At 41.3% G+C, this 27,209-nt stretch overlaps 2 protein-coding genes across 2 annotated transcripts; one reads left to right on the plus strand and one right to left on the minus strand.

Annotated features, from left to right (window-relative positions):
• Window positions 1-301: 301 nt before the first annotated feature.
• On the plus strand, window positions 302-13,606 carry LOC307251099 (1-phosphatidylinositol 4,5-bisphosphate phosphodiesterase zeta-1-like; the record flags this gene model as incomplete). Its single annotated transcript, XM_080028420.1, has 11 exons — window positions 302-491; window positions 1,660-1,861; window positions 3,615-3,759; window positions 4,058-4,210; window positions 5,957-6,148; window positions 6,353-6,509; window positions 7,358-7,474; window positions 9,027-9,199; window positions 10,837-10,963; window positions 13,136-13,285; window positions 13,524-13,606. 11 exons carry the CDS (start codon window positions 302-304, stop codon window positions 13,604-13,606), a joined length of 1,689 nt encoding a protein of 562 aa, XP_079884546.1.
• Window positions 13,607-13,941: 335 nt separating this feature from the next.
• Window positions 13,942-27,158, minus strand: pik3c2g (phosphatidylinositol-4-phosphate 3-kinase catalytic subunit type 2 gamma). Its single transcript, XM_080027596.1, has 33 exons — window positions 27,070-27,158; window positions 26,013-26,566; window positions 25,800-25,879; window positions 25,320-25,477; window positions 24,594-24,708; window positions 24,364-24,475; window positions 23,823-23,893; window positions 23,496-23,559; window positions 23,148-23,273; window positions 22,922-22,952; window positions 22,599-22,785; window positions 22,361-22,483; window positions 22,044-22,172; window positions 21,836-21,950; window positions 21,611-21,744; window positions 21,240-21,428; window positions 20,721-20,814; window positions 20,409-20,503; window positions 20,083-20,263; window positions 19,834-19,941; window positions 19,644-19,736; window positions 18,828-18,957; window positions 18,573-18,709; window positions 18,288-18,457; window positions 17,999-18,155; window positions 17,790-17,899; window positions 17,475-17,643; window positions 16,919-17,037; window positions 16,678-16,774; window positions 16,533-16,596; window positions 16,360-16,439; window positions 16,059-16,184; window positions 13,942-15,502 (listed from the first exon to the last, which is right to left on the minus strand). The coding sequence occupies exons 2-33, from the start codon at window positions 26,487-26,489 to the stop codon at window positions 15,350-15,352; spliced, it is 4,194 nt and encodes a 1,397-aa protein (XP_079883722.1). The 5' UTR covers window positions 26,490-26,566; window positions 27,070-27,158; the 3' UTR covers window positions 13,942-15,349.
• Between the last annotated feature and the right edge of the window lie 51 nt (window positions 27,159-27,209).

The following is a 27,209-nucleotide window of genomic DNA, read 5'->3' on the forward strand; positions in this document are numbered from 1 at the left end:
TCAACAGTGAGCACAGGTGAAAAGCTGGGATACATCTCCGAGTTGACATCCCTATATTTTAGTAATATAAAGTTAAAATAAAAGTACTGCACTTCATATGCATGGACCAAAATGTAACATTCATAAAAGTATAATTTCAGGTTTTCAGCCTTACAGAAAAAAAACAAGACTTAAAATAAGTAATAGTCACACTCTTCTCTGAATTTCATGTTGACTGTGTAAGTTCTATGTTAGGAAACTACATCTCCCCATGATTGATAAGAACAGATTAAGAGGCTATCATGATTGTGTGCAGGACAAGATGTGGAAAGGCAAGGCCCCCTCTTCCAGGAGAGCTGAAATACAGAATCTGTACCAAAACTATGCCTCGGGCCAGGCCACTCTGTGGGTCTGCGCCCTGCTCAGGTTCCTCCACAAGGAGCAGATGGAGCTCACCGCGAACGAGGAGACTGCGGAAAGTTTGATTGATAGATACGAGATTGATGAGACAGGTAGGTGAAGGGAGAGCTGTGTCTTTAAGGATTAAGGCTGTGTCACGTAATGATGCTGATTCAGTTCTAACAGAAGTTAAAGCCTAAAATCCAGTGGGGCCAGTCTGAGAAAGTGGCATTCTGTTAGCCCAGAACAAGGGGTCTTGAAATGACAGAAGGAAAATGGAAGAGTCAGGCAAGTCTGTGGAGTAGCGGGAGAAATGTTGTGTAGGGCTCAGCGTAATGCTGCCTTATTCACTGCATTACAAACAACAACACAGGGATAACAGCATAAGGCTCACGACTCGTCAGTTCAACAGCTTCCTTAAGGATCGCACTTACTTCAATTCATGGCATAGTCATTGAGTAAGAGGGGGTCTTAAGGAGCATGTATACAGTATAGTTATTTCAGCAAAAAATTATACAGAAGAATTGATGTTCGATGGCTCCGACCTCCAGAACAAGCCATTAGAGATTAGGGAATGATATATATATATATATATATATATATTGCACTACATATATGTTGAATTAGTATTTAAAAAATCTGAAATTGAACTGGTCACCTAAACTGCTGGATGTTAAAGCAGGTCCACAAAGGTGAAATGTCTAAGTTCATCCTACCATTAGCAATGCCTGCAAGAGACTTTTTCTTTTTAACCGCAGAACTTGTACAAGCAGAAAAGTCACAGGTTTAGCTAATTTTGTTAATGATGACTCATCATGCTTTGACAGAGTATTAAAGATATTCCTGTTGTCCAAAGGATGAATTGTAATGACTATGAGCCCCTTACTTTTCAGGTAGGTAAACTTGAATTTAAAAAAAATATATACAAATTATTGCAACTAATGACATTCCCGACAACCTCAGCTGTGTTTTGTGTTAGTGCTCATTAGCTAAATTTAGCAAGATAAACTAATTAAGTGAACATTGTAAACATTATACCTGCAAAACATCACTTTATCTGCCATCATACTGGCTAAACATAGCATGTTAGCATTGTCTTTGTCTCATTAGTGACATTAGCATTTAGCTCAAGAGTACTACAGCCTCATAGAGCCTCTACACTATGTTTTGTTATTCATTTAGATTTTTTTGAATATTTTATCAGAACTTTTACTTGTGTTGACCTGATGCTGATTTTGATTGTCACAGACAGTTCCAACCTCCTCCTTTCTTCTCTTGCAGCCAGAGAAAGCAGGTCCATGACATTTGAAGGATTCCTCAGGTACATGGAGTCCAAAGACTGCTGTGTGTTTGACCGGGATCACACATCTGTGTATCAAAACATGGACCAGCCTCTCACCAGCTACTTCATCTCCACATCACACAACACCTACCTGACTGGAGATCAGCTCGTAGGAAAGAGCCATCTTGATGCCTATAGTTGGTATGGGAAATATACAGTGTACCGTATACAGAACAGCAAGTGTTCTTTAGAGTTTAAAATTATATGTTGTATCTCTTTAACCTATATGCAACATATAGCAAATGGACAAGGTTCAATTATATTAGCAAATTAGCAACAGTATCATTGATGTATCTGATAAATCTTGAATACCTCATTAATGTGAAATAAAATTTAAGTAAAAACAAAAGATAAGGTCAATTCAAACACCATTTGGCTCTGGTACATGTCTAAAAGGCCCCTAAATGGGCCATTATATTCTCTCTAAAGACATTCAACCAGACCACCATGCGTGGTTATCTGCATATTCTCTTTTCCTCTCATTTCATTGACCCCACTCATGTAGCATTACATTACATTGTGCTGAGACAGACAGTGAATTGCTGTGGTCCCTTTATGGAGTACTGGGGAGGGGTGATTACTAAAGGGGCTGATGGCAGCAGAAGTGCTGTATTTATGTTCCCTGTGAAACTGCTGAGCGCCCTGGCCGGCTGGTTGAGTGGAACCCTCCAAACCAGCAGCCCAGAGGCTCTGGTTTACTCAGATAATGAAATAACCATGTAGAGAGGACAAAGTGGCAGGAGTAGAGGGTGGCTTTTTAGAAATCCCATGATGTCATAGGTGGGAGACTGAATGTCATTACTAAATGATTTTGTAAAAATACTTCGATGAGAACACCATTATTGTTCAATTATGTCCTGGTGGCGAAGAGTTGGTAAAGTGGAAAATACACGTATATGCTTTCTTTTGAAAAGATCAATACCATTCTCATGTTTGTGCGTTCGGGATGGAGCAGGACTCAGGTCATTGTTATACTAGCTTACAAACTATAAGCGGAGGGAAAAAATGAAGTCTAGCTCTCTCAGAAAGCCCAACAATTACACCTACCAGCAAATTTAACAGTGACAAATTAACACACCATATTTTGTGTTTAAACCGCACACAAACAAAAATCGCACCAGCTTAAAAAGTATTTAAGCTAAACAAAGCTTTCACTTCCCACCTCTGCTGTTCTCAACACTCAGACATGAGCTTTGTTGTTTATTTGCTTTGTCACAATGAGAACAAACTCATTGTGTATATTGTAAGCTCACTACTTAAATCTCACAGATGTAACCTTTTTTAAAAGGATAATCCCCATATTTCTCTCTGTATGCTGTTGCTTTCCATTGTCAGCTGTACAATTAAACACAGAAATATAATTAAAGAACATACCAAAATTGTCAAAATATAGAATTAAAAAGTAGCTTTGTAGCCGAGTGGCTACTGAGCATGCCACATAAATGAAAGTCACAGGTTCGATTCCAGTCGGCATCCTTTGTTGTATTATACTATCTATGGTTGTAGGTCATTCCTAACTGTCTCTCCCCACATATCCTGTCCTCTCTCCAGCGTCTTATAACATCCACAGAAATTCTGTACTGCACAGAAATGAACAAATAACATCACATTTTCCTGGTGTTCAATTCGAAATGCATCCGCATCCACTCAGTAAGGGTTAGCTATTGGTATAAATAATTAGATTTTAATAGGTTTCCTTTACAATATTCACATGCATTGATACACATGTATGGAAGTGGAACTTGACCTGAACTAATGCGTGGAAAGCTCAGCTCATGAGAACAGCTTATTATTTTGTGTCTCAACTCTTCACTTCTTATTTCTCACACAGTAAATTATAATTGCTCACATAGCCTTGCCACAGCTAAAGTTTGCATTCATGTGTGTGGCGCAGCGCTCTGAGGAAAGGCTGTCGCTGCCTGGAGATTGACTGCTGGGACGGGCCAGACATGGATCCTGTAGTCTACCATGGCTACACCCTGACCACCAAGATACTCTTTAAGGACGTCATCACCACTGTGGAGCATCATGCCTTCGAGGTAACAGCATATAAGTATGTTATGTAACATATATATCCTGAACGGGTGCTCCAAGAATTTACATCAGTGTTCACTACTGCCTCTGAAAGCTACACGAGTTGCTACTAAGCTGCTTTACCCCTAATTAAAAGCATCTCAATGCAAAATGCCTTTGATTCAGGCTGGCCGTTTTAGACATTCTCTGTGATGTGTCTGACTTAGAGACTGCAGGGATACTAGAAGACTTGTGGTTGATGCTAATTGTGTGAAAATAGGAGTGAGAATCACAATTTATTTTTATGTAATCATTTCTTAACAGGTGTCGGCTTACCCGGTGATCCTGTCATTAGAAAACCATTGCTCCCGGGAACAGCAGGAGGTCATGGCCCAGTACCTCATCTCTATCCTGGGGGACAAGCTGTTAAGCGCTCCCTTGGATCACCCAACCACCGGAGACCTCCCAAGCCCAAACGTAAGACTGTGAGAAGTGAGAGCTCGGCTGTCTGAGGCAGTATCTGTGTTTAGCGTGAGAACTGCTGTTGCAGGCAGAGGGATGATGGCGCTTGTATGTATACATCTCCATCGACTGTCATAGCAAAGCAAGACAAGGAGAAAATAAGACCAGTTCGTCATCAGTGAGGGGCATCATTAGTCGCTTTCCGAGGCTATCCCTTTCGTCTCCAGGGACGCAGGGTAGATGGACGTCTGCATTTGCAAGCCTCTTTAATCTTTCAAGGATTCACTGAATCTAATATGATGCGATTGATCCTGAGGAGTGTCCATCATTTTAAGCGACCTGAGGCACTTGAGCTGATTGTTCATTCATATTACCCTGTTGGGGTTCTGACTTCTCCACTGAAAGCATCTCCCTGAACTTGCACCAGCCTAAAACAAAATATGCTGTCACGGCCCCTCCAGTGTAGGGCTATTGCGTACGACGGAGGATGAAGGGTTTTTTCTGTGTGTGAATGAATGTGCGTTGTCTCCACAGAGTTTATTGCTGCCTCCGACTTCTTACTGCATTGGAATTCACTGCCAAACAAAAAGGAATTGTGCTTTATCCTGAGTGTGCATATACGATTTTCTTCCCCATTTCGCTTTTTATCTTTATGCCTCAGGAAGCGTGGGCTTACATACAAGCTGCAGCACTAGTGGTTTCATCTTTGCTAATGACCCCCCCCCCCCCCCCCCCCCCTCCCCCCCTACAACTTGGAACACTGAGACAGGTCCTTATGTGTCACATTCATGAGGTTTCAAAACTAAGTTACCATCCAATAATGAAAGTGTAACCCATATGTGAACTTTCCATTGCCGTAAACTCCACTCTGACTACTTGGATGGAAGGTTTGAAATTCTCTCTACCAAGCCACAGGAAGGATGGAAACCCCAGTGGTGCAGTGTTATTGTACAATTAGAAATAAGTTATAGTTATTACACTACATTATTCTATTTTTACTGTAAACATAGGCAGAATTATTTTCTAGAACTCTGATATGATATCCTAAATTACATAAACATAAGCAAAGCCTCTGTTCTAGCGCTCCACACTATAATTTTGTGTAACGGTAATGCAAAAATGAAAGAGTGCAGTGCCAAAGGACGCTCTGAAGCTTATAATTTTCATACTATAGGACTCTTACAGGTTGTTAAAGTTGGCAGTGCTGTAATCATTTTGCATATTCTGCTTGAGCATACGGTATGTGACGCCGGCAGGGTGGAGATACCTCAAAGTCCAGACCATAATGTGGTTGTTGTTGTTTTTTTTTTTTTTACTTTTAGCATATTGCTGCTCGCCTACATAAAGAGCCCTGTACTGACAGATTTGGAGCCAGGGTGGTAAATTTTAGCAGCAGATGTGTGATTGAGCGATTCAGTACACCTGCTGCCGCCTGCTTCCTTAAAATTGGCGGTGTCGTGTATGCACTGATGAGAAAGTGGCAACTCTGGGACTCTTTGAGGAATATCATTTTTTTAATTAATTTTTTTTAAATGAGAGAGGGGGTTGTTTGTGCAAAGAAAAAAGTGTTTTGATGTTTGTGTCCCAAGTTTGAGGCTGCAGGAAGAGCATTTATTTAACTATATGATGGTATGTTATGGTTGGAAGTGTGTGTGTTTTTTTTTTTTGGGGGGGGGGGGTGTGTACATGCCCTGGATTATGGTACCTTTGCATTCATTCATGTGTGAATTCAGACTGTGTGTGTTTTCATGGGGATGCCAGGACCTGAAGTATAAGATCCTCATCAAGAATAAAGCGCTAAATCCTAGGATTAAGACATTGGACACATCAGGGACAGAGACAGAGGAGAGTGTAGATGAGGAGGAGGAGGATGAGGATGAGGAGGATGAGGACAAGTATCAACAAACCAAAGCAAAGTTTTGGTCTCCCAGAAATTCAGCACCAAAGCCAAAAGTAAGTCAGTACGGCCCATGTGGGAGACTGTTTGTATGAGAAGATGTTGTACAGATAGAGCTGAATCTATATATCGTAGCCAGTAAGATAATGGGACAGAAAGGGTAAAGCTTTTGGTCTTCTACTCTTTGGAACTGTTTTGATGCAATGTGGTGAATGGTGTCTTTGGTTTGTCTTCCACTCTTCCTTACATGTAATGTGTAGAAGAAGAAGGTAGTGGTGGCAGAGGCTTTATCTGACCTGGTCATATACACCAGGTCCATCAAGTTCAGCAGCTTCAGTCATTCCAGGGACAATCAGAACTCCTATGAAAACACATCAATGGCAGAGAAGAAAACCCGCAAGCTAGCCAAAGCCTCAGGTAAAATGTTATGTGTTGGGTAGTAACTAGGGGAAGAGAAGATTTCGAAGTAATAAAGAATGTGTATAATTAATTGAAAAAATTATAAAAATGTCATTTGGACGAGCCAAGCAGATTTACAAGATGTATAAATCACAGTGAGCTCAAGGGAGGAGTCTCTGTAGGTCCTCTTTGGACCAGAAATGCAATTACATCTTATGTCATAAACTTCCATAATAGCGATCGCATATTGAACATGCCATATAAGACATGGGGGAGCACTTCCTAGTAAAATAAAGCACAGCAGCGTGCCGTTGTGTGCCTTTTACGCTTACTGATGGGAAGGTTGATATGCCCACAGACGGTCAAATCAACTGATAATCAGTTAAACTGTCATTGTGCTGCTATAACGGAGGATCAGAGTGATGTAGAGAAAATCTACCTGCTCCTACTGAGGAGGATTGACACTTTCAGACACACTGCTATATTCTGAGCTGGTTGGCTTGGTCGGGACTATGAACTATGAATGTCATGGCTTTGCTAGAGCTGTAAAAAATAAGCCTGTTGTCTTTTTTCATTATTAAGCCCAGCAGGGAATTACCACACACAGACTGAAGCCATGTAATAGTTTTTAGTTTTTTTGTCTATCCCAAATGAGGATTCTCATGGAACTCTGATCTGGACAAACTTTTTCAGATATTCTCTAAACGTTTTCTATGACAATTTAACAAAACTAACAAGAATATTAGTGTGTCTTACTTATAGGATACTATTAATATTTAGAACAAAAGCAACTGATCAAACAGTTACAAACAAAACAACAGAGCCAAGAAAAATTACCTTTGAGTGCTGGGTGTCCTCTTCCTCAGGCTCAGATTTTGTCCAGCACAACCAGAGGTTCCTTAGTAGGATTTACCCAGCAGGCTCAAGGACATCTTCATCCAACTACAACCCCCAGGAGTTTTGGAACGTCGGCTCACAGCTGGGTAAGTCAGAGAGGCACGTGGTGTAGTATGATTAATATATGAAGAGTTGTACAACTTTAAAGAATGATGATTTTCCCATCTATGCTAAACTTAAAAGCAAATTGATATGGTGTATGCATACATACATGAAGTGATATCTGATTTGAAGTTATGTAGTCATGGTATTCAATTATGAGATATTTGTATTTATATTAAAATGTTGAAAAGTGATTATTAATATACAGTGTATATAAATATATATATAAAGGTTAATAATAAATATATAAAAACTATTTGGGTAGTGGCATTTCCCTCAAGTCATTGGTACTTTCATGTGTCAGCAGCAGTTTCAACAGGGATCAAATTTTTTCGACACACATAACAACTACCACAATCCATTACAAGCTTTGAAAGAGAAATGCAGTCAGGAAATTAGGATGGTCAAACTTCAGATAGAACAACCTGGCCAAGTGTCATGTCGATTAGCGAGAAAAGTAACATTTCATTCCTGTTCACGGTCTGACCAAGTTTGCCCCAGAGCAAGTCCTCTCCCGCCCCTTATCACACTCTTTCAAAATCGAGTTGTGCCCTCCTAAATGCATTTTTTTCCTTTAAACTGTGTCCTCGTCTGTGTCACAGCTTAGTTTTTGTCATGCAGTTATAACTCCTTTACCGTCAAGCATGGGCCTCAAGCTTCACCTCATATCATGTAGTAGCACTGCTCCTGAGAGCAACTATTTACTATTGTAAAATTGTATTCTCCAAACCTTATGGAAATTAATTGAGAGTCAAAACCCTGATCTGTCTGGCACCACCATGGCCAGTGTTCCTGTCACTCTGCCGTTTTTTACAAGTCTTCTTCCTCCGTCTCTATTGCTCAGTCAACCAGCCACTGGTTCTGACATATTCATGGCTGAGCAGACTGCCTATGTGCTTTGGTGGCAGCTGTGCATCATGGTGATCTGGATCATGATCTTTTCGCAGTTACAGGTGACTGTAGTACAAAGCAGCAGCCTGGATGGATTACTGTTAGATGAGCACTCACTGTGGGACCCTGTGACATACACAGGAAAAACATGTGTAAAGATGCAGGACGCATTGCAATCTTTTTGTGTTTTATTTTCTGCATAATTGCCAACTCAAAAGTGATCACAATCCAATCCTGCAGGGCAGACATAGCTGAAAGCTGTCAACAGGATTACAGCTGCTGCTTTCTTTATCTGACAGTCTATCACATGTCTGGAATGTGTGGTCAGTGACAACAACAAAGACATGGTGTATGCAATACAGAACTTGGCCCCACAGAAAACCCACTATAAACGCACTACTTGCACAGTTTTTATTTATTGGTGAATTTGAATGCTTCCCTTGATGCAATGTGCACCATTGCTGTGGAAACATTTGAAGTCATTGTGTAATTCATCGCTCTCCTGCAGAGTCACCACAAGAGCCTTAGAAAACAGTAAGGGTGCGGGAGATCATCGCATGCTGCTTCATATTCTTCATTGTTTTCCTATAAATCTTTTTGCCACTGTTCTGTGGCTCATTTTCCTTGTCCCGTGGTGTTTTGCAGTGGCACTTAATTTCCAGTCTCTGGGCCGGCCTATGGACCTTAATGATGGCCGTTTCCAGGACAACGGGGGCTGTGGATACACCCTGAAGCCGCCGGTGCTCATGTCCAGTCAGAGGAGCTTTGATCCCGGCTGCAGCCAGCACAGCCTCCAACCCACACACCTGCTGCTCAAGGTACAGCTACACTCAAGCCTGAATAGTCCAATCAGTTTGGATTTATGGATTAGGTGTATAGTTACAGGACTGTGTTAGTGCTTTTGGATGCATGTGCGTGTGTCTGTTTATGCCTCATAACCTCAGGATTGTATGGCAGAGTCCATTTATCTGTTCGCCTGTAGAAAAATGCTTTCCTGACAGTAGCTGTGAACCAATAACAGTGATGTAAAACTCCCTGAGAGTGTCTGCGTTTAATTAGATTGTCTCCCTCCGAAAGTAAAGGGGAAAGGAGAGAGGGAGGGAGGGAGAGAGAGAGAGAGGGGGAGAGAGAGAGAGAGGAATTATCTAATACACTTAGAACTGGGGTCCATTTCATTAATTCACCTTCCATTATTTTAAGCATCTTAAGGGACAGTAATAGCAGCACTTTTAATGTATTGTATCGAAGCCGCATGACAAAGCGGCAATGAAGCTGCAGTGAAAACACGTCACGCTCTTGAGTGTGCCATGTTAATACACTAATTCAATGTCCAATTACAGAGAAACAGTTTGTTCTTGTAGAGTAGAACATAATGGTCGGCTTCAGAGATATCTGAGGCTTTTTACTGCAAATAAACTCTGTACAGTATGCATTGACTGAGATCACATTGGAATCCTGCGCACTTACTGCAGAAGAGGCAGACGAGGGAACATCACAGTAACTGTGTGAGAATCAGGCTTATGATCGGAAATGAATGCAGATCCAGTCGTGGACTATTTTCTCCGTTGACCTCCCTCAGCCAGCATAGTAGCAGTTCTAAATGTAGTTGCACCTGATGAAAAGGGAAATAGAAGGGATAGATCAGACAGCAGTTCACGAGGATGTATAGTCTCTCGTGCACACACATCATACACCCCCCACCCCCGCCCTCCCCCTCACAGTGCATGAAATATAAATGTGAAGTGCTCAGTTTTAGGATGCCCGGGGAGCAAGAACCTCACCTTATATTTATTCAGATCATTATTCTGTATTATTTGATCACTTCAGGGAAAATCCTGCCATCTTGATTCAGCTTTCAACTCAGTGGGAATCAGCCGTGAGTAGCATTCAGTGTTGTAACTTCGATTGGGTCAGGTTTTCAATCTTAAAAACAGTAAATTATTCATCAACTCAATAATATTTCCCCTTGATCATTCACAAGTTTATTTGGCCTACAATTGACAACTTTGAGCAATTGTCTGTTTTTTAAAAGCAAATCTCAATTAAACAAAATGCTATCTACAGCGTGTGGACTCACTAGTATGTTTGTAACTGTGGTTTGGGATAATGCAGGGCGTTGTTTGTAGCGTGACTTTAGCAGAGGAAAGGGACTGTAATTTTGGGCCGGACACTGTACGGCTCCAATAGTGCCAAGCGGGGCATGTCGTGATAAGTACATGCAGGTTTGTCTTTGATCAGGGCCAGCCAGGGGAGGGAAGGCTCAGTGTGAGAGGACTGCAGATAAGCCTGCCTCACTCCAGACTAGTGTAATTACAGCCCTCTCCACTTCAAACCTCTTCTTTTCTCTCCTCTTGTGCTTTCTGTGTATTCCTGATATCAGTTGCAGTCTTATACAACCCAATGTGTGACAATGCGTACTGAATCTGTGTGTGTGTGTGTCTGTGTGTGTCTACAGGTGATCAGTGGGTCCAACTTACCCGTCCCCAGAAGCGGAAAAGCTCTGGACCCCTTTGTCAGAGTCGAAATCCATGGCATTCCATCTGACTCGCGCAGAAAAAGCACACATACAGTCAAAAACAACAGTAAGTACTTCAGGGTGAATTGTAAACGGGCACGGCCTAGTTAGGACATCTTAAGACACAGGCTTACTTCTACTGTGTCAGACTTGGCTTTACTTTTATCAATCCAAGATGTGTTTTGTAAGACTTTACTCATCGTTGAGACTCAGCTAAAAGTGCCATGCATTAAAGATGCAGCTGTTGTGGTAACAACCGAATGATGTAGAACAATGACTTCAATGCAAGATGATTGGAACAGTACAACTAGAAAGAAACAAGCAAGCAGCTCTGTAAGGCTATGCTTAGGCACATTTGCGCTTAATGCTAAATGCTAACATGTGCACAATGACAAAAATCACATTCCGGCTTTGCAGATATAATGTTTGCCATGTTCACCATCGTGGTTTAGCTTGTTAGCATGCTGAATAATTTAATTGGTACTAAACAAAAGATACGTCCAAGGCATTGGAACTACATTAGTTTTTCAGGTATTTGGTCATAATAAGAGTATTTGACAAATTAAAATTCAGATGGATAAAAAAAAAAGGTGTACATGAATGTCTGTACTAAAAGTCATTGTAATTCATTAAAAATGTGTTGAGTTCACTTAATACCACAAATGTCAATTGATTGGCAGTAGAGGAAAAGTCAATGGATCCCCAAAGTCAGTAGGCTGTATCTTCATGAAACCATGTATATTTCTACTGTATTTCATGACAATATGAAATGTATACTGTATATAATCCAGGATCAAAATTAGTCTGGGAAAATAGTTGCTCTAGTGGTACCTTCATATTAGAGCAATGTTGACCTTAAACTGAGAACATGGAAACCACCTAAATTGGATTTTAAGGCGTTCTCTATGACAACAGTTTTTCGTGGTTTGAATATACTTCCCATTAAGCTGCTGTTGGGCTTCTGAGGAATGTGCTGATGAGGTTCTTGAAAATGTAAAAGTGGATTTACTTTGAAGAGAAGTCTGTCACGCACTACTGCTATGACGGGAAACATGGGGTCAGACAGTCATTGCACACAGTGCTGAACTTTGAAGCATCAGTGGGATCTTCATTAATATACAGATTTTTTTGTGTTCGATAATATCACGGTACCACAACAAAACCATATTGAATGACTACTATTAGGACGAACCAGAGTTTTAAGTGTGAAAGCTTATTCTACAGCTGTCAGGGTTTCTGCCAGACTTCTCATATATCGGCTGGTCTTCGCCACAGCACTGAGAATGATGCCTTTGATTTGGAGCTTTTTCCGTAAAAATCAAAAAGCGTCAGCATGAAAATGAACTTAATACCGTGACATGACATTGAGAGAGGGAGAGAGTCCTGCTGTGCACACTAACTCTATGCATATGGGTATGAATCAACAGATAAGGTAACTGGTGAATACAAAAGAATGTGGATTTAGATGTAACAGAGGAACTTGAGACTTTTTTTTTAAATCAAGAGGGATTGAGAATTGCAGCAGAGATGAGTCATCAGCTACCCCTGTCTGTGATGTGCTGTCCTCATCTGTCAAATAATACCTATTGTCACCATTATAAGGATGCAATACTGATCATTATCTCAGTCAGCTCAAAACTTTGATCCAGAAATATGCCAACAACGGATTGAGGTGACATATTCAGTCACTCTTTTACATGAATTGTATCACTTGTGTTGGTTTTCTGGCTTTTACTCTATATCCACCAGAAGATATGGGTTAAAGAAATATATAAATCTAATACCTGTAAAATCGACAAACTATGCCTCGGGTTTACCGCTATTTAGCAATCGTGGGTAGGCTAACATGCTAAACTAAAATAGTGCTCATGGTTAAGAGTTATGCCTAGTAAGCGTTGGCATGTTAGCTTTAGCATTGGGAGCGTGGGTTACACAAAATATCTCTTACTTTGTTGCTAGCATGGCTGTGGAATCTTGGTCTTTCATTTGGCTCTGTTTTTGGGCTCCACCAACTCCACTACATATGCTAGTTGCTTACCTTGTCTGGGGGCATAAAACCAAATCAAGACATCAGAAGACGCTTAATGCTCCACAAATCTAATCAAGTGAAGCTACAAGTGACATCTCTCATTCATAGTTGTACCTACATCTTTGACAAACTGTTTACAATATATAAAAGTGTCTTCAACTAAACCTTTTGATGCTTATTGATTTAAATGAACTGGTTAATTAATTGCAGCTCTGAGTCCCTACTGGGATGCAGACATGAATTTCAGCATCAGCGTCCCACAGCTCTGCCTTATCCGTTTCTGTGTCCGAGACCAGACTGGCCTCCTCAGCAGCGAATTCGTGGGCCAGTACACTCTGCCCTTCACCAGTCTGAAGAAAGGTTAGTCACAGAGGGAGAAAGGCCGACAGGGGTTGGGGGTTGGGAGACAGAGCTAAATTACATCAGATGACATTGTGTGACCATCATTGTATTTCAATTCATTTACAGTGTCAGCATTTCTGAAGGTTGATCTGTGCCCTTTGCTTTTTCTTTGTTGATGGAAATGCTTCCACTTGTCTTTTTTTTAGCAGCTATACATACATTTATTTTCACGTCCCACTTTCTTCTCAACCCCCAGGCTACCGATGGGTGCCTCTCCGGTCTCGAGATGGATGCAGCCTGGATCCAGCCTCCCTCTTCGTCTTTGTTTGGTATTCCTAAAAACAGCTCTCCACATCAGACTCTCTCTCCCTTTCTCTCACTCACACACACACACACACACACACACACACACACACACACACACACACACACACACACACACACACACACACACACACACACACACACACACACACACACACACACACACACACACACACACACACACACACACACACACACACACACACACACACACACACACACACACACACACACACACACACACACACACACACAACAAATAGAAAAGCACGGCAGATGCAGCAACAACAAAAACAAATGTATAAATAAATCAAAAGTACCATTTCCTCAAATATAAATACCAGATTTATTGTCAGAGAATAGACATTCATTTTCTCTCCTGCCTGCACTCTGTGCTGCAGAGAAAAAAGACCAGAAGGTTTTATCAGGGCGGGATGGACTCTAATGGAGAAACACTCCCTGCTGGAGGAATCCCTAGAGTAGGATATTAGATTTTTTTTATATCATGTAATGAAAAATAAATGACGTGAGTGCAATTATTGTGGGGGAATTAATCTTGCATAAGGAGATCTTACTAAACCACTATACACAGTATTGTTTTTGGATTAATCACCTTTTCCAAACATACATTTTTCTGTGAGGTCTGAAATTAATGAGTGATACCTTGTTACATTAATACGCCATGAACACTATGAATAAGTAGCAGCTAGCATTTCCTTCTGCCTGCATCCCTGTGAGAGACCCCAGCAGGAATAATGTAAATAGCATTCACAGAGCTATACATTATTGAACCAAATCCATTGCAGGGAAGTCTATTTCTATCCTCGTTCATCATTTAATCCAATGAACGAGGCAGAGGACAATACGGGTCAGCATGCCTTATCAGGAAAAGGGTGGCATTAAAATAACATGAAGACCTGCCCATAGCCCTGGATAAAGTGTGAGTGGAGGTGCTTTTTCGGGGATATATGGGCATGCTTGTGTCTGCCTTTGCATGTTTGTGCATGCAGGTGGGTGACTGTTTGACTGCCACTGATGGATAAGACAAAGGATGGAGTGAGGGGGGAGGGAGGGGTGTTAAGTTCGCCCCTCAGGCCAGAGAGGCAGAGTTGTCATCCTGCTCACACACTCACTGCTGCTCGTCCCCTCTCCCTGCTCTATCATCCTCTCGCCTCCAATTCCACTGGTCAAGGACATCCAGTTGATACAGCCCAAAGGGACAAACACTCCTAGTCTGGGCAGGTATCAGGCAGGCAGCCATCATTGCCTTTTTAGTCTGTCACATCGACAGTCTCGACCGCACACATTCACAGAGAGTCAAGGTTAAGGGTTGTTCCAGAGACTCACAAACAAAGTTTTCAGTACAAACAAAAGTGCAAATATGATAGTAAAAGTTAATAGTTTCCTTCTTTCATCCATTGCCGAGGTGAAAAGTCGGCAAATGTCTTTCATTTGATAAACATTTGAAAATAAACGCATGAGTTAAGTCATGCTTTACACAGTAAACAGTCTCTCTTCCTGAGGTTTTAGAATTGTAACTTCATCCAAATACTCCATCCGCTGCCAGCCCATTTAGCTGTGGAGTGAAGATCAGCTGCATCTGATAAATAGGTATAAACAAGAGTGCCTAATCCAGTCTGCTCAGGTGAATGTCTCACTCATATACAGTACAGTCCAAGAAATCTTGGGATCGATTCTCTCCCTTCAGTGTTGTTGCACCGCCTATTGGCAGAAGTCCTACATTGCAGTTCTCTCAGGTCAGATTGCACAGTTACCGAGAGGAAACCACGTCTCCTTCTGAAGCAACTCATCCTCCAGTTTAATGTTGGTTGCAGCCACAAAAGTCTTCCTGCTCTTTACCGTCACTTCCAGCACCATCCCATACAGCAATGGGACATTACTGTACTCCAGCTGTGAATTTAAAAAGGCAGATATGTTTAGTTATCAAACAGATCTACATTTTTAGGACATTCATTAATTTGAGGATATTTCTGTTGAGATTAGCTCTTTGATGTATGTCTAAACTGGGGAACAAGGACTGCATTATATTGTTTTCCTTACTTTCCTTCCATTAGCATGTTTAAATTATGTGGAACAGGAAGGATTTCTGTACACTAGACACATATTGGTTTCTCCTTATCTCTATCAATGTTCTAAGGACAGAATTAGATTAATGTTTTATTTGATCTAGTGTACATTACTGGTCATACCTTTGCCATCTTACCTTCTTTGCACATAATGTTTTCTCATTTAATTAACTAAATACTTTACAGTTTGGAACTTAATGTATTTGCCAAAAAGCCTATCTGAAAAGTACATGGACCTAGAGTATATTTAAGTACAGGCCCATTATCAAAAGAATAAAAGCATTACCATGTTAAACCTGCCCAGTAATCTAACGCAAAAACAAATGGTGCAGTGACTGTGCTAAATCATTGTTAGAGGGTAGGAAGGATGGACGTTGTACCAGTTCATTGAAGGTGGGGTTGTCATTGTTGCGGACCACCTTGGTCTTCTTCTTGGAGCGTTGCTGAGGGTCTGGTCTCAGACGCGTCACCACGTAGGCGTCAGGGTTAGCGCCGTTTGCCTGCTTCTGTTGAAAAACATCAAAGGGCCAGATAGGACGGCTTGCTCTTGAGTATAGCATTTTAAAGAGAGAACACTCATACGACATATGCTTCCATCTTGTTAATTGCAACAACAAAAAAATAAAAACAAACAAACATAAAAACCATAACATTGCAATAATTATAATGGAGTAAACTCACTATGTTCTTTAAGTGCTTCACCAAGACCGTGAGCTTAGAGTCAGCGTAAGAAATGTAGAGCTGGATCTGAGGACGGGCTACTGCAATAGACCGGAGACAGCGTGGAGTCTTTCAAAATCTTTTTTAATTTTTTATTACACCCACTTATTATTCAAGAGCAAAAAACAAATTACCTTTCATTGTACCGTCTTGGACTGTGTTGGGGCCATCCAGGAACACGCTACACACATATTCATTCTGCAGAGCGAGGCAGGTTGGCGAGTTAGAGCCAAGTATAAGTACAATATATCACAGAGAGAGAACACAAGATAAACTTACTCCCTTGCATGGTCCCTCAAAAAGCTGTTTCAGGTATTTATTCAGCAGAGTCATCCTCCTGCCTGGCGTGAATGACATATTATACCAGCTGGGAAACCTTTAAGGGGACAAGGAGTTACTGTAAGGCATGCACCAAATGATTATCATTATTGTGGAAAAGGGAAGAAGAAAAAAAGGTAGTGCTTTAAATAAAATTTAAAAAACATGAGATGTAAACTGTGTTGGTGTTTTCTTCACTCACGTAGGGAGCATAGATTCAATGAAGTATTTCTGCAGCTGCTTATGGATCAGTAAAAACTGGCTATACGTCTTCTCGCTGTTCAGAAAACCATCGTGGATGGTGACTCTCATGTCATAGACCTGAAAATCAGACAAAAAGATTAAGATTTCCTTTATACTTATATGTAATGTTTAATGGTCTACTTGGAAACCGCAATTTAAAAAAAAATATATCAGCTTCATTTAAATACACTCTATTTGTCATTGCCAATAATTCAAGTCGAAAAGCAGTAGATGACAACAATAATCCTTCATTTTCGACTCCTGACAGGCTTTCTAAACACAGTACTGCTGTCCTTGAGGCCCAGGGGTTATTACTTCCCAGAACAAATATGTGTGAACCGGCTGTCAATTCAAGGGATTTCATCAACTCCTCTGGCTATTAGGATATAAACACAAAGCTTTGTGGTGAATTAGGCCGACATTTTGGAGAGACATTTGTGTCTAAAAAATAAAAACCGAGGCAAACAACTTTCTGTTTGAATTAGTGCAGCACAAAGAGCAAAATGCAGCCTCACCACTTCCTTACTCCTGACAGTGTATCCCTGGATGACAGCTTCTTGGATGTTGGTGCTGGGAGCGGGGATGCCGTTCTGGGTTCGTGATTCTTGTTTCTTCCCCTGAGCCATGTTATGGGTCAGGAAGTTGAACTTAACTGCTACACAGCCCATGCTTTCCTTGATCTTCCTACATCATGAAGGATAAAAAAAACGTTACTTACTAATAAAAGAATACTGTAGAGTAGAATAATAGAAATAAAATGTGGTGTATTTTTAAGAATGGGGTTGGTTGGTTTGGATGAATATGTGTTCGTGTGGTGTGCGTTTCAATACCTTGTAAAGTAGGATGTGGCCTCCAGGTCTGTGTCATGAGGTCTGAGGTTGTTCTGGACAAACCTCAGGTCCTGAGTGCCTTTTAGTTCTGGCATTCCTGCACGTAGCATCTGGAAAACACACACACACAAGAGAATCAAAGTAATGATCTATTCTCAGATGTAGTAATGAGGTTTTTAAATTGGTGGCGTTTTCATCAAAGCTCTTACCAGCTCCAACAAGCTGAGTATGAGTGCAGAGCGCTCTCTGATAATGTTGTAAGCTTCACAGCAGAGCTCCACAAAGCGATGCAAGCGCTGAGGCTTCTGCCCTCCGCCTGTGATGAAGTGCTGCATCTCAGCTGAAAAGATGAATGGTGATCGGTCCCTATCATTGCAAATAAGCGAGGAGGAAGTTTCTTGTTAATTCAAGGTATAGTCTGTATCTCCTTGCAGGTTAAAGAAAAACTCAACTCTTGTTTTCATTTTCAGAATGCTACTCGTCTTTATATTTTCTTGCCTTTTAAAGCTTCCAAACTTCTGTGCGTTGCCCATAATCTTGCCAAAATCAATGTGAAACATGTGTCCACTGTGTTTCAACATGATGTTGTCATTGTGGCGGTCACAGATCCCCAGGATGAAGGTGGCCACACACCACCCTGCACACGAGTGGATGAAGTTCATCACAGCCTGAACATACACATCAGCAGAGTTTTACAGCATGCAACAGAAACATGTAACAAAAGTGAATCTTGAAGGTTACGGGTTGGGTTGGTTATAGAATATTGTATTTAGTGGTTTTAACCTTCTCGTAGTCCTCCTTAGTTTTGTTCCACATGTGGAACCATTTCTCTAGTGTGTCTTCTCGAAGGGGACCACCCAGGCCCCTCTCCTGCTGAATCTTCCCTAGGGTCACTGCCTCTGGGACCACTTCCACCAGGCCTGACAAACACATAGAATATAATGTGGGTAAAACATGAACACATAACTACAGAGATATGATAGATAAGGGACTGGTCATTTGTAAACAAACAAAAAAAACGCAAACACATTAACTGACCCTGAGCACTGCCTGTAGAGAGACACCTGTAGGTGACCATTTGCAGGTCCAGACCCTCCTGGAGCCAAACACTGTCCATCACACGTACGATCTGAAGGATCAGCATGTCCTGCCGCAAGTTATCTCCTGTCTGAACAACACATTTAGCCGAGTGATGAAAATTGTTCCCTAAAAAAGGCTGCTTTTTGACTCAGAGGACAGCCAGCAACGTACACAAGGACACAGATATTCTCTTTGTGTCGAGCGGTTTGTGCAGGCTGCTCTGTAACAGACCATAAGCCTTGATTTGCCCTTGAAAGAGACAAGAAAAGAAGACAATGGGCCTCGTTGTGTAGAGGATTCATTTTTAACTGGTTTTAAAAAGTTATTTTTTAGTCTTACTATTCCCCCTTATGTTTGTCACAGCATATGTTGCTCTGATAACATTGTTGGCAGTGGTATATTAGTATTTCTATTTCTTAAAAACTATTCCAAATAACAAGGTGGTCATCTACTACAACACTGATCAACTTATGTTTTCCATTTCTCATTTCTGTCAGCAGGATTTGAAGCTCCACAGTTTGAAAGTGTTCTAACTCTTTGGTTACATTTTTTTAAATGAAACCCGGTAGCTCAATATGGTAGTGCATTGATTATGCTAATGCTAGGCCTCAGTCAGGAAAATGCACCTCCTTGTGAACAGATGGTATTCATCAGGCTGAAATGATCCATTTTTGTTTAATAAGTTAAGAAAGTTCAGTGTTTAGTATTTAGAATATAAAAATGTTCTTGAATGAGGCCCAGTGTGCATCAATAAAGTAGCCTATTATCACTAACCTTGCAGATGACATTGACGTTCTTGGCCAGAGGGTCAGAGCAGATGAATGACATCCCGAGAGGAGCAGCATTGGAGTTGTAGACCTGACATGCCTGTAAGTCAAATATCAAAAGGAGTAAACACTCCTCATATCATTAAACTGTGTGAATATTGAATTACAGTAATACTAGTAAGGTGTAAACTGCTTACGTCCATGTCCAATGCCTTTACACAGAATGCAGGATCCAGTGGTAGACGACATCTTGTCCCATCTTTGAAGAACTTAGAAATTCTGCCCTTTTCTTTAGCCAAAACACCCTGCAGAAAAAAAAAATCATAAAAAAACAACAACAAATAAAAATAAAATAAATGGACATTACTTAGTCATAATGGTGAAGGGTGGTGAGCCATCAAGTGAGGGAATGAATGAGTGGGTAGATGTGAGATCTGTTTACAGACCTTGCGTTGAGACTTCTCAGCAGTGCGAACCTTCTCAGCCACCTGCACAAGCACAGACACCAGGCGGGTTTCATGCTCCAGCTCCTGCCTTAGTGCCCGGCCACAACATTGCCGCAGTGCAGCCTGAACCTTACTGAACCAACTCAGGTAGTAGGGGTCAGAGCGGGCGTCTTCTAACAGCCTGCCATCAATTAAAGCATTGAAGAAATACATTTTTGTTTTACTTTTAATACTGCAGTTAGTAGACTAAAATGAAATGAGAGTTTAACAACAGTGTTAATCGTGAGTGACGCAAAACTCCCTCAGTTTGATGTCTTGTTGCTCACCAGTAGAGTTGCTGGGCTATCAGTGTGCTCTTCATTGATCTCTCCAACAGCAGCATCACCAGAGGTCCATCTAACTCCCACTCACTCTTCAGAGCCTGCAAGACAGGACAATTGATAAAACCACAGAGGAATCTACAGCGTGTGCCACTTAAGTGCTCATATTTTAAATGGCTTGAACCTATTATTGTGCTGTAATAATGTCCTCCAGAGATGTAACGATGTTGACCAGATGAATGCATGAAAATGTGTATTGTATTTTGACACAGCGAGTGTGACACAATTGGTGGTTTGTGTTAGTGTTAGTGTGTTTACCTGGACCAACTGTGGCAGAAAGACCTCTAGCTCTCCATCGGGTATCTGTTCAAAGTAGTGAACTGCAGCCTTCCGGACAGTCTGATCAGGGAAACTGAAAAAGATATAATAAGACATCGAATGAGACTGATGGAAACCTGAACCATGGTGTCATCACACATGCAATTTGTGGTTACTGGTCTGTTTGTTTCTCTTGGAGCGTTTGGTTTTTTGATCAGGGATTTTTTTTCCTTCATTTATTGTGACTGTGAGTACATGTATTGACCTGGGTGTTTAATCTGAGCCTTGCCCCATATACATGGAAAAAAGGTGAGCCACAACGCGCTAAAAAACATAGGTAAATATTTAGCATCACCTTCTTAAAAAAAATTCAGATATGCTGCACTACTGTCATGGATGTACTTGAACCACACATTGCCAAACAAACAATAACAAAGTGTTGCATGTTATATATGCAGGTATGTATACTTGAATAATGACTGTGTCCATATTTCCTTATGATAACCAGGAGTCACCCACCTTTCACTGAGCAGGAACAGAGCCTCCTCAGGTAGATGGATGGGCCAGTTTTCTACAACAGTATAGATTTCTGTGAGGTCTTCAGGCTGCCACCGGGGGGCTCCACCCACCAGCAGGTGGAGGAAAGTAATTCCTTTATCACTACAGTGGCGCTTACTCCAGAGGAAAGCTTTCTCATTTTCTGTTAGACTGAGAACGTAGAGATCATTTAAAAAAACATTTGTAAAGGGACAGGCAAGAAAAAGAGAAGAAATTGAAATCAGCCTTTAGAAATGAAAACATGATGTATGTCCAAAAATATAAAACTCTGAGCATAGCACATACACATTTACAGTAGGTTGTCATACAATGTGTAGTTTTTTTGTACTCACAAGCGGAGGCATTGCTTTTTAGAGACGTCCAACATTTTCTTTTGCACTTCCTCACAAGGCTGAGTAAATATGGCTGAACCTGGAAGCGCCATGGGCCTCAGGTAACTCCACTCAATCTGATCTTGAAACTCGAGCTGAGGTAACGATCAGAGGATGAATGACTGAACAGGTGATGCTGTGTTGTTTGTGAAAGAGTTATCAAGTTTATCCAGCGATACTACTGACCTGCAGTATCACCCCGGCTGCTTGTCTGTGGCTGTCAAACAGAGCGGGGGAGAGGGGAGCAGAAGGAGCGGCCAGCAGGGACACACTGAGCAGAACAGTCCCCTTCACCAGAGTCCTGGACACACACACAATAATACACATACTTTGTGTCACTAATTACACTGTCCAAAGGTGTCAACAAAAATGTTATGAGATGGTGTAAACTCACCTGTCACTGTAAAGAGGGAGCACAGACCAGCCTAAAAGCTCGGGGCTCTTGCCACGCTTGGAGCCCTTGAGAAGAAACGTCAACATGGACTCATATGGCAGTGTATTTATTGGGACAGGAAACACCATGCTAAAATCAAAAAATACACATGCAGTCATAAAACAAAAGCAAGGACAGCTAGCAGGAGAACTATAGGATAACATGATTCTGCTGAATCTACTTTCACTTTCTTATCAGTGACAATTAAATTATTGTCCAAAAAAAAAATATAAAAAATATCATTAACACTTGGAGACTATACAAGATTGTGCGCTTACATGCGGTTACATTGGATCTTCAGTCCATAAGACAAGGCGGTGCTGATGTTTTCAGAAATGCCAGTTTCGCAGATCTTTGTTCCTCCGTACGTCAGCTCACAGGAAACAGAGAAGCATTCGTAGCTAGAAAAGATGGAGAGGAAAGAGAAAGAAATATAATTCTATATTCTTATCAGGGATGTGGTCAAGTTTTCTGTTTGCATCGACAAGTGAGTAAATACACACAACAGACACATACGTGGTCATCCAGGGGATTTGTAGTTGGTAGAGAGCAGCAATATTGAATTGTAAGATTTCATTGTTGCCCTCTACGTCAATGGCTTGGCAATGGTTGCTCGATATATTCTGACCCCTGAAGTCCGACTGGAAGTTGTCAAAATATATCTGAAGCACTTTTAGCAATGCCTTGTGGAGCATGAGCATGGCTGCAATACAGATGACAAACATCAGTTTAGAGACAATCAAAATGTTAACATACCAAACAGAATACACTTTAAGTTCACACAAAACAATGTCAGTATAATACCAGCACGACAATACAGCACAATAAAAGCTACTCACCAGTTTCACAATCAGACATCTCATCATGACTCTGTCAAAAAAGATAAGGAAACAAATATTGGCATGAGGAGGTATTGGAACACCACATTGCAGTGTCCCAATACCTCTGCAGAGGCATTCAAATGCAATGTAATGTAAAATGGCTCAAACAGTGATAGGTTTGCACAATACTGAAAGTTGCTGTTAGTCAAAAGAAAAGTTGGATAAAATGCATGTGATATCCCACCAGAGGAATGGGATTGATTCTGTTGAGACTGCCGATAGCGTCCTCTAACTCCGGACACGAAAGGCCACACAGAAGATTGCTGATGGTGCGGACACAGCCCACGAGCACACTAGCGTTCATTCCAGACTGCACACACAATGATATCAGAGCATAGGAAGAGAAATATCAGAAAGGCAGTTTAAGGACAAGTCATGCCTACTGACACATATGTTTTATTCTGAGGGGTAGAGCCTAAATTAAACATCTTTGCAGGTTGAAAGATATGCAAAAAAAGCACAATAACATATGTTATAGTGTGTGTATATGCAAGGAATAAATGTCCCACTCATTATCTTGTCCTTAACTGACCTTATTTCTCATTAGCTCTGTCACCTCTCTGTTGTAGCTGCTGAGCACATTCTGCAGGCTTAACCTGAGAGAGGAGGACAGGTTAACACACACACACACACACACACACACACACACACACACACACACACACACACACACACACACACACACACACACACGCACGCACGCACCAGCAGCAGCAGGTAACCATAAAAGCAAAGCTACCTTTTGCTATTGTTTTTCTACAAACAGACACAGGCAGGTTAACACCCCCTGCCCGTTGTGGTTGTTATTGAAAGCGTTTGGTGAAGGTAATGTGGGCTGCAGGGCTGCTTGTGATCTTACTTGCAGATGTTGAAGACACAAACAGGACGCATGAACTGGTAGAGTTGGCATGAGGTTCTGTCGTCCTCCCCCTAACAGAAAAAACATAGGATAGGATAAAACACTAAATTCTGTGTAGGAGTGACAATTTAATATGTAGTGTTTTTGACTATCTATCTATCTATCTATCTATCTATCTATCTATCTATCTATCTATCTATCTATCTAATTATATACTGTATGGTCATATTGAGCATGTAGAATTATTAGATGGCTCCTTATAATTACAAAACTAAAGCAAAATTAGGTTAACCTTTAATCTAGTTCTTTCTTCCTGCTAAATGCCACCAATGCCATGACGTGATGTGTAAACAGAACAAAGTCAAGAAGTGAGGGTGGAGGCTTTTACAGCCACAATAGCCCTGATGATAACCCTCCTGGAAGGGGCCAGGCACAGGTGTTTGTAAATGCAACAGTTCTAGACTGAAGACAGGCCGCTCCTTCTTGGTAAATGATCTATACTGTAGGTGGATACAGGAGAAAGAGTTTGAAAGTGACTTACATCTCTGGCCAGACAGTGTTTGAGGTTGTCCAAGTGGAGGAGTCGGAGGGGGACATCCAGTTTAAACTTGTAGTGCATCTGAATGGTCTCATGCATACCCAGCAGTTCTTCACTAAGGAGAAATACGGGCGCACCAAAATTAAACAATTAATTTGTAATAACACACCATGTTTGAATAGAACATAATGGACAAGAACTTCCTAGCTGCTTTATACGGATCAGATACCTACTTTTGGAGATATTCCTCAGAGTTGCACAGTTTTAAAACATACTGTCCATGTGTCCCTGGAGTAAGGTCCAGCAGTTGGAATATTTGATCAATCAGACTCGTCACTGTTCTGTCCACTGGATAAAAGATTAGAGTTCAGAGTCCAAACACTTCTGCCAACATTGTGCAGTGATTTAAGAATGAGCAGAACGTGTCCTTAGACACATAGTGCACATCAACCATCAAGTGGTGGAATTTAACTTACATTTCCTACTTTACCAAGTACTGCACTATAGTCCAATTTTAAGGTATTGGTAGTTTGCATGAGTATTTAAGTTTACCGTTGCCTAATACTTTTACTACGAAACATTTCAAAAGGGAAATATTGTGCTTTTTACTCCACTACATTTATCTGAACGATGCAGTTACTGGTTACTTATTTACTTTGACTCAATAAGTACTTCAAATGCAGGACCTCTGCTTAAGTAATTTAAAATGCTGGTATGGCTACTTTTACTTGAGTAAATTATATGATTTCTTCTTCCATGACTGCAACCATGGATAAAGGAGGGCTATTACAAACAACATACTTTACACTATACAGATCATTATTAAGATTCTTATTGGGTGTAATCATCAGATGTAATGAATTCTCTCAAATTTCTTGTGAAGCTAAGATCTCTTAATTCTCTGTGGGTAGACGTAGTAGTGGCTTTAAGTGACGGTTGTACTGCGTTGGTCATCTTACCTGGGGTGGTTAAGGGGACCTGTTGACTGCCCCACTCAGTGGCCACACTGACAGTCACCTCCACCTGCTGCAGCAGGGCAGGGTGGATTTGTAACACTCGACTCCATACCACACCTGAGTTATGAACGGCATCTGTGTGCTTGTACAGTGACATCAGCCTGCCACAGAGGGTAAAAAAAAACTGGTTGGCAGTGGGTAAATGAAAGTATGACAACTATGTTCACTACCTGAAGTGGATAAACAATGGCACAATGGCATTCATTTCATTTTGTTGTACATAAATCATCTTTAGATGAAATAACAAAAGCAGAAATAACTTTTCTCATCAGTTCTTTATGGAAATATCACATAAAGATGATTTTTTTCTAGTTTATTATACACAGTAATTTATACTTATCTAATTTACATGACAAAAAGGTCAATCTTGATATATCAACTACTGTAAAATATGTAGGAACACATTTTAAAGGAATCTCTTACTTGGAAGTTGCAGCACAAAAAGATGCCATCCTCTTGGTGCTGCCCTCTGGAGTGTCTATTAGATTGATGGCCCATGGGTCCTACAGAAAAAAGATTGCACACTTAGGCCTTTACTTTGAACAAAATTACCCAAATTAGAAGTGTCAAAAACCAATGAAAAAAAGGGAGCTTTTTGTCTTTGCTGAGGGGAGAACCTATTGCTGCTATACTCACATGATTGCCTACTTGTGTCGAGGAACGATTCAGTCTCTGAACGGGCTCAGCAAAGTCACAGGAAAAGCGCTTTTTGCTGTTGCTGAGGGGCAGCCGCATAGTCCTGGGGGGGACGGGAGGGGGTGCCTTGCCTTGTGCGCTCAGCGGACATGCACTAGGAAGCCGGGATCTGAGCGGACGGGGGGGAGGCTGGCGTGCTGGTGGAGGGGGAGGAGGAGGCCTACGAACTGGGAGAGGGCCATTCGTGTTGTGGTGTTCTGCATGATGGCCCGGGGGTTTGGGTTGCGGTTGAGTTGTGGTCAGGAGCCCATCCAAGGTGCTCTCATACACATTTGTTTCATCGTCTTCGGGAAAAACATCAAGGTACTCGTAAATGTGCGTGTCATCTTCTGGATCCTCAGTCAAAGGCCTGGGGTGGTCAGTGACGCTCGCATCTTGTCTCTGGAATGTTCTTCTTGGCCTCTGAGGAGGATCCATCACATACAACCTACAAGACCTGTTGGATGGTGGTGGTGGTGATGTTTCACACTCTCAGCATATCCTCACTCTAAAGCCTGGCAGAGGAATGCAAGGTTATGTGCTATTATGACCAAACAAAAACATGAGACAATCAGAATTTAGTTGTAATTAAAAAAGCATGCGAGACATTTTGAAGGCAGGACAAGTGAGCTGTTCTATGACTGGAGAGTCTAACTGAACCAGAGGGTTTACGTTGGTCTAATAATTAACAAGCTTTCAAATCTTAACAGGAAATATCCCCGGTGCGCGGCACACACGGTCTATTGCAATACTTAGACGCCCTTTAGGAAAGTGCAAATAAAAAGTCTTTAATGTCACTATCAACACTGCATTACTTTTAGTTTCACTTTTAGCTTAACCATTGTTGACAAACTAAAACAACATCATCCACAGGAAGACAGACTGTGATTATTCAGTACCAAAACAAGACATGTCTCACATTTACTCTAAGCACATTCTCTGTTAACTATTTCAGATACATGTACTAAACTTCATTGTGTTGCAAAGTATTCTGAGCTTGTTCTCCATGCGTACTTACCCTCAGAGCTGTCATCCTGTGTCGACGAGGTAAGTGCTTGACTGAATCCATGCTCAGCGAGTTAGACCTGTACAAGACATTCAAAAGATTCTTCTCTGTGTTTCCCGTCCCCGTCCCTCCCCTTCTTGCCCCCTCCTTCC

The sequence above is a fragment of the Ammodytes marinus genome (genome assembly GCF_949987685.1).
Source record: "Ammodytes marinus genome assembly, chromosome: 5".
Lineage (NCBI taxonomy): Eukaryota > Metazoa > Chordata > Actinopteri > Uranoscopiformes > Ammodytidae > Ammodytes > Ammodytes marinus.

What these genes read in the sequence shown, in the direction of transcription:
- pik3c2g (XM_080027596.1), bottom strand. Translation starts at nt 26,489, where the DNA reads ATGGATCCTCCTCAGAGGCCAAGAAGAACATTCCAGAGACAAGATGCG. An exon ending in ATAGCCCAGCAACTCTACTG is followed by an intron (nt 20,264 to 20,408) that starts GTGAGCAACAAG and finishes AATTGATGGCAG; the next exon opens with GCTGTTAGAAGACGCCCGCT. An exon ending in CCAAGACGGTACAATGAAAG is followed by an intron (nt 16,440 to 16,532) that starts GTAATTTGTTTT and finishes GGTCTATTGCAG; the next exon opens with TAGCCCGTCCTCAGATCCAG.